This window comes from Dermacentor silvarum, chromosome 1 (genome assembly GCF_013339745.2).
Source record: "Dermacentor silvarum isolate Dsil-2018 chromosome 1, BIME_Dsil_1.4, whole genome shotgun sequence".
NCBI classification, from domain to species: Eukaryota; Metazoa; Arthropoda; class Arachnida; order Ixodida; family Ixodidae; genus Dermacentor; species Dermacentor silvarum.
In genome coordinates, this window is record NC_051154.1 from 300,760,464 (window position 1) to 300,768,145 (window position 7,682).

The 7,682-nt window shown below is 47.4% G+C and overlaps 1 protein-coding gene across 1 annotated transcript in view; it reads right to left on the bottom strand.

Annotated features, from left to right (window-relative positions):
* Positions 1 to 3,901, bottom strand: part of LOC119441880 (uncharacterized) — a 12,970-nt gene extending 9,069 nt beyond the window's left edge. The window contains exon 1 of the mRNA XM_037706521.1: positions 3,621 to 3,901. Within this exon, the coding sequence (XP_037562449.1) occupies positions 3,621 to 3,901 (281 nt within the window). The remainder of the gene's footprint in view (positions 1 to 3,620) is intronic.
* Between the last annotated feature and the right edge of the window lie 3,781 nt (positions 3,902 to 7,682).

Below are 7,682 nucleotides of genomic sequence, written 5' to 3' on the forward strand. Positions count from 1 at the left end.
AACTTAGGGTCCTATGAAATTTTCTCGCGTGCAATTAATAGGCTCTCGATCTCAACCACGAAACTGTTCTTTCAGGTGTTTGCTGTTATGCTATTCGTGAAGTATATACATACTATAACGTGACACGTAGTCGTGGTTAACAGCCATGAGAAATGCGTTTTCAGGTGCCTGTTTCAGAGAACGGTGGAAAGTATTAGCAAACGTTTTCATGCACAAATGCGCGCCTAACTCTTTTTTTGCGGATAAATAAAGTAGCTTTTTGACTAGAACAACTCACCACAGTAATAAGAATCATCATAAAAGATTAGCTGTGCAGTTTCCTTCTAACACGCATTTATAATATTGACATCAAATACCAATACCAAGATTGTTCTTCCTTGTAAAATGCAATGTCTCTGATAGCTAAGCACTAAGGGAATTTAGTGTTTTGCAAAGCATCACACACAACTTCGTGTGTTGACATTGCAGAAATTCCTTTTTAACGCAACCTTTATGGCCAGGCACTGCGCATATACGCATTGCAAAACCAGTAGACCCCTTCAATGCTACATAGCTTGCGATATCCACGCCGCGAATTTTCACGACTGGCGGTTTTGAAGAGAAGCTGCCGTTCAGGCATGACAGTAAAAAGAAGCCGACGTACCCTTCAGTAAATACGACGCTTGGAGCCACCAATACCCCAAGCATGCAACGAAGGGAAGGAGCGCGCGCAGCAGCCGAGCGAGCGCCGTCCTGGCTGTGACGTCCACTAGTAGAGGGCGCCACTCCAACTTCTCCCAGCTAATACGGTGAAACTTAGGGAAGCCCCAGTGCGACTCGGACCTTCGAGACGGACTTCGTAAAAAAATCCGTTTTCGATATGTGTGCGACGTCTATGAAAGACTGCGGCACATGAAAGACTTGACCGGTAAGTAGTGCCATGCGTGAAACATTGAGCATAGCGGCGGCGCCTGAGTGGGTGAAACCGTGGCACGGGTTTGCACAACGTGCAAGAACTTTCTCGTTAGGCAGAAGATTCCACTCTTTAGCGTTACCAATGGGTATCGTTACCCGCCCATGCCACCAGGTCTACCGGTTCTGCACGATGTGGCTGAACGCTACGTATATCCTGGCATACCGAGTTAAGCCACTGGTAATTTTTGTCCCCCACTTGTACATTGAAGTCGCCCATTAAACTGGCTACGATCTCCAAAACAGTGTTTGCAGTAATTGAAGGGGGGGGGGGGGGTAACAGAAAGAACGGTCAACAACAGTACAGGGATCATTTCATGTTCCCTGTTCCATCGCACACTACAAGCATGCTGATAGAATCGACACAGCAACACACTTCAATAACTATAAAGTGTATTTCAAAGTAATGAACGCATAATAAACTCACACGATTGCATTAAGAATATAGTAAAAATTATAAAACAACATTTCTCGCGATTGCCGCCAGCGGGGCTACTCCTTCGCTGCATCATTGCCGCAGGGATGGCATCGCGGCGCCTAGCTCGCAGCGGTTTTCCAGGCCGCCTTCCACCAGACGTGTGCAAGAGACCGGCATTTCAATCTAGTGGCGCCCGAAATTTGCTTCCATACGCCCAGGGATCTCACGGTATCAGCGAAAAAAAGTGACGTGAACGTCTCCAGTCACGTGGCACCAGTGACCGGGGCTTAGCAGGAAAAAAAACGGCATATTCACCGCGTCGTTCATTCCGTTACTACAGCCGACTGTTTCTTGCCGTTCTCGGCAAGGAAGACGCAGACAACACTCTTCTGGACGATACGGCCTTGCCATCGCTGCACACTACAACACCGCTGAAGTCGGCTGCTCGGCTTGAAAAACCACAGCCGTGGTCAGTGCGGCTGCCCGCTGCTGTTCTGCCGCCACAGCCGAGACAGGGTTCTGCCAAGAAAGATGGCCGCCGTGAGTGCGTTGCTGTATAAGAACCGACAGCCGCATCCTGTGGTCGTCTTGCCGCGTTCCGGACGCCACACCACCGCACTGCCAGCGACTCTGGGCGGGGGCGACCTGCCACGGGAGAAAGGATGCTGATGTGTGACTGCCCCTCAAAGACAACCGTTGTTGGTACATCTGCACGTATAGCACATACAGGAAATATAGAGACATTTACGGACTAATAGAAGGCATTTTGTGGCGCTGTACCACTGCTCCTAGGTTCTGGCTTGCCTGAAGCTGCTAACGATGTGTTCGAAACAGCTAAGTCATATATTTCAGAGTACTCATCATTGTTCCAATGTCTTTAGGACGAGTAAACCCGAAATTTATCTTCGTCCCCTCTACGCACTAAGGTCCAAGTCACACGACGCTAGCACGTTAACCAAGTTAGTAAAGGCTAATAAAAGCTTCCGAGAATAACTATAGAAGAGGCGGGGCACGTAATACAGAACAGCTGCATCGGCACATGTTAGTGGATATGTATACTCCTCTAGTTACTTCCAGCAAGCTTACTTCTAACCATGGAAGGACAACGGCACAACTGATGTTTTTGATAAGCTCCAAAAATGTTACAATTAAAGAAAATTAGCTACTGCAGAGCTTTGCGCGCAGTATGACAGTTACTCGTAACTTCAGAAGTCGGTACTATTTCCATAACACTATCCTCAAGCATGATGTGCTTGCCCTCCAAAAAGCAGTTTAGGGGTGTCAGTCCTTCGTTAGTCTGAACTGGGCGGAGGAAATATATATAAAAAGAAAGCTCAGCGAAGGTGTATGACAAGCGGATCATTATATACATGGTGACAAACTATATTGATTTAAATAAAGACACGTACCACATGAATTTCCTTTTTCCACCATCTTTATTATTTTGTCACTAATGTGACTATGACTATGTGGTCGCTATGGTAGACGGCCATGGGTCTGTAACGATGCTTGCGCGGGAACGGGCGCGAAGGCGACGGTAGTTGTTAGCAGCCTCCCGCCGCGCGCCTTCGCGGCCCATTCCCGCTTCTTGCGCACAACCGTCGTTCTCAGTAGGCATGCTGTTCTTCCTCGGTCCGCACATTATGCGGCCTAACCATTACAGGGCCGGAACGCAACCAACATAACGTGCTTATGCAGTGCGTGACGTCACCCGCCAGAGAGAGACACCCATTGGCTATTAAACGCAGCAGGGGCACACCGGCGATACACATTTGCTTTGTATCGAGGCTACGGCGTTTTCGGTCTACGCGCTCGGTCTACGCACGCAGCGATCCGCTCGAAACTATCGTATAACAGGTCCGCTGTAAAAAGGAGAGCGCATGCCACCAAAGCATGTGAAGTGAATACCACGCAAGACGAAAGTTGCAACGCCGAAGCTTGGCTAAAGCTTGGACATGTTGGCAAATGATTGTGGTAAGAACTATAAAGAAACAGCGCTCGCTTAATTCGTTGCGGCCGCCTTCGCATTACTACGGAAACTCAACCGATAATTGCGCTACACGGCAATTAAATGCTATAGCTACCTTCTTTGCAAGGCTATGTAAAATAAAAACTTTTTTTTTTCATCTGATGAAATAAACTATGATTATTATTTTCATCATAGGATTGAAATTAAATTATTCGGTCTTTCCACTTATTCATTTCGTAAGTACTGTAAATCTGACGTAAGAAGCACCACATTGATCTGTACCTGTACAGCAGGAGCAGTCCGGCGCCCCTGGCTACGACCACTGCGTGGTGCCGGGCTCCTTCCACGGTGCGCAGTGCTCGCTTGGTGCTGCAGTGAGGCAGGGTGTCCTTGAAGCCCATCGAGTGAGCAGGTCGCACTCGTCTCTCCGCCGATCTCTTGCGCAGCTGTCGCCGGCGCGTTCCTCGTCCTTGTCCAGTAGGTCCCGGTTCGCCAGGAGAAAGTGCTCCATGGTCAAGCTGCTGGGCATGGAAGGCACCTCGCCAATGGCCACCTCTGAACATGTGACGAGTAACGTCAATGAAGGCGTCTTGCAGCGATGCTAGTGGTAAAAACGTGGACCCGCAGCCGTGAAGGAGCCGGATAGCTGATGGCCCTGGGTAGATCTATCAGTGCAGCGGCTTGTTCGAATGCACGAGCAGGGTTTACCTATGCCACCTGAGCCTCGTGCGGCAGCGCGTGAGGACGAGGCCTCAGTGTTGTTATTTCTTTTCTTCATCATCATTGTCATCATCATTCATTCATTTTGTAATAGATCAAACGCACTGATCGGCATTGGCCACGAAACGGGCGGCAATATGATGAAAAAAGAAAAAAAGAAATAAAGTAATCGAAGATGACCCATGGGTAGTTGGTAGTTGCGTGTTCGAAAGCACGAGCAAGGATTACCTATGCCATCTGAGCCTCGAGCTGCAGCTCCCGAGGGCGTCAGCTCAGTGTCGTTCTTTTTCCTCTCCTCCATTTGAAGCTTTGTGTACCGGCCTGCGCTGTTTTGTGTCTTCGGACCTTACCCTAATACACTTTCAAGCTACCAAGCAAGCTAGAGATTAAATCAACGCAGAGAGAGAGAGAGAGAGATTAACATTCTCATTTACCATCTATTCCGTTTTTTTTTTATTTTTCCAGTACGAGTAAGATGTAGGATACCAGGGTTTCGTTGGAGATACGTAGACTGCAGGACATTACAGATGGTCGCTACAAAACGCAAGTGAAAGATGGGGTTTTTCTTGCCAAATTGTTTCTCATTTTGTTGCTATTTTTAATTCCCTGTTCTTTCCTCTAAGTTGATTTCTTGTTCCCACACCCAAACGTAATGGTGCCAGTGACCCAGTTTGTTCCTCTATCTTCAACTTCTTCCCCAAAACAGGGTAATAAGCCATTCCTATTTGGATAAACATATATCTTATATTTTGGCAGTATTTGAAACTTTGAAATCGTGAAATTACTTCGTCTTTGTCTATCATACCTAGCCAATTCGTGGCCTGTCATTCATTGGGTATATGTGCTACATACCCTCAGGTCAACAAAATGAACAAACGACGCAATGCAGCCAGAAAGCCGCAGGAATAAAGAATACATACATCGATTCGCTGCATTTCCTGCTGTAGCTCCTATATTCGGCTGTGAGCGTAAGGCCCCAGGTTCTATGGTTGGCTGAAGGGGCTGACTGACCATCACTAATTGGCTGTTTAACAGGCTGAAATTAAGCAATTAGTTCGCTCCAATTAAGCACGCTGTGCAACATAGAGCATTTGCACAAATAAAGCCGGTTAGTGCTCAAGGTATGTGCACTTTGCAGAAATCTTCCAGACACGAAACAGTTCTTTCTAAAATCTGCCACGCAGCGCATTTTGCTCCCACATTCAGTGCATAAGAAAGGCTTCTATCCAAGATGCAGCCGGTCAATCTGCCCTTGGCTGAGGTGATTGCGTTGATATCATTGTGTCAAGAACAGATGCAGCGGGTAAGTTCCGCTCACTTGCACGCGAACTTACATTGGCTCAATCAGAATGGGTGGACTTTAGAAACCAGCGTCTTTACAAACCAACCATGCTAGGGACGATGCAAAATCAAGGGGGAAAAATGGCATGACAAAACGTGGGTGCATCACGGTGAAGGCAAACGAAGGAAGGCTTAGAAAAGAGCAGTACCCTAATGACTGAGACCAAGTCGACGCGTACGCGTCGACGCTAAGAGTGAGAGAGAGCGACATCCATAAAAGGAAAAATGAGAATATTTGATGACGGGCTTCACGCTCGCATGGGGAGCAGGCCAAAGCGAGAGGGAAAAAGGAGAAAACACTGCTGCGTCTTGCCCCCCGTTTGCGAAAAAAGGAAACGACGGTCCACGGTGGCTTAGCGGCTATGGTGTTTCGCTGCTAAGCACGAGGTCGCGGGATCCCGGCCGCGGCGTCCGCGTTTCGATGGGAGCGAAATGCAAAAAACGTCCGTGTCCTGTGCATTGGGCCACGTTAAAGATCCCCTGGTGGTCAAAATTAATCCAGAGTCCCGAACCACGGAGTACCTCATAATCAAATCGTGGTTTTGGCACGTCAAACCCCAGAATTCAAAAACGAAACGGGCGTTACAGCCTAAAGATGCTGGAGTAGAGTTCTCGTAGTAAACGTAGCAACGAATATTTGCCTTCAAGGCTATGGATGAATGAATGACGTGGAACCCCTTTGACCTTGGCAGCCATCCGTAAGACCAAGATGAATTGCGAACGAGAGGCTTAGTGGGCAGCGGCAGAAGTGTATGCGATAACGAGTCCGATGTTGGCCGCAGCTTGGGTTTTGTCCCTTGACACAAGAATGGAATAGCTAGGCGCGTAATGCTGCTGGATTTTTTCTGGCAAGTGGAAAACAGAGAAATTTGAAGATGAGGAAAGAGGGGAGAGGGTGTGGGGAATGTGAATGTCCGTCCACGACATATGACTCGCTATATCCGCACGCATTGTATGCTCACGAACGCTACTACGTAACGCGTTGAAGAGCACTTGCACTGCACGACCCGTCCACTGAACGAGTTCAGTGCCTCAAAGTTGCACTGTGGTTTCAAGTTTTACACGTTTAAATGTCGCAGAGTGATGATTTTGCTACATAAAACTAAGTCGAAGTAGCATGATGAGCCGATCAGCGTCTGTGATATCGCGTACAGCCTTATCTTCTTTTCGAAGAGTTCTAGTATTTACTTTAGTTGTCATTAAGCGACACCAAGCTACAGCCCTTGAGCAAGTAATCTGTGGTGCGAAATGTGCGGGGCATAAGCTGAGCTCTAGACTTTTCGTGCGAGAAATTAAGACTGACCTAACTTAGATAAAGCGTGCCGGCAAGCAGCAGAACTGCGCCCGACTCTCGTCTGTCCGCGATAACGTGGCTTTCCTGATTGAACGGGAGTCGAGGGACGCTCAGTTTTTAATCACGCTGCCGCTGATTCTGCTTCGTTCGTTTCCAAAGAAAAGTAAGGCAGGCACAGGGGCTTACCAACTACGGAACCGGCATCTGTGCCAAAGGACCAGGATTGCTGCTTGGCGATCCTCTGCGAACACCGCCACACTAACAGTATGTCTCCTTTGCCGCCGCAAAACCTTCCGCATGCTCCGCTTCTCACGCGAACTTTCTCCCTATCCGCTACCTAAGCCTTGTCGCAAAGATGACAAAAGATGCACTGGAGGGAAAACGGCAGCGATGATATACACGCTGTCCCTGCAAACTCTAAAAGGTGTTTCTGTGAAGACATTAAGCTTTTTTTTTTTAATCAACTGTGCCAGATAGACCAATTAGAGTCCTTGACCCTGTCTCCTCGAAGAGGCGGACAGCACTTGCACGAGAAATCAAAATGCATAATCGACTATTGAACCAATATCCTCTTAGAGAGTTCTTTACTCAATAATTTGCGGTGCATATTGCAATTTGCGAATTGTAAATGGTGAGACTACAAGGTGGGATCCACTCGAAACTAATTCTTAGGATGACACCCGTTTCGAGATAACTGTCGAACTTTGCAAAGAAATACATTGGTGGTTCAACTATTTTTGTGCTTCAATGCATAAAACGGCGTTATGATAAAAAGTAAGTGGAACTATAGTTCCTTTCGGCCGCAACTTTCACGGCGCAATATATCTCAAAACCGATGCGATCCTCAGAATGCATTCCAATTGGATATGCCTTGCAAACTCACCCGCAATTCGTAAATCACAATATTTGCCGTCAGGTGATCATTTATTCAGTTATGTTTTGTTAATTAGTCGATTTTGAAATTCTATTTCTTCTTCTCCTTCCTGGAG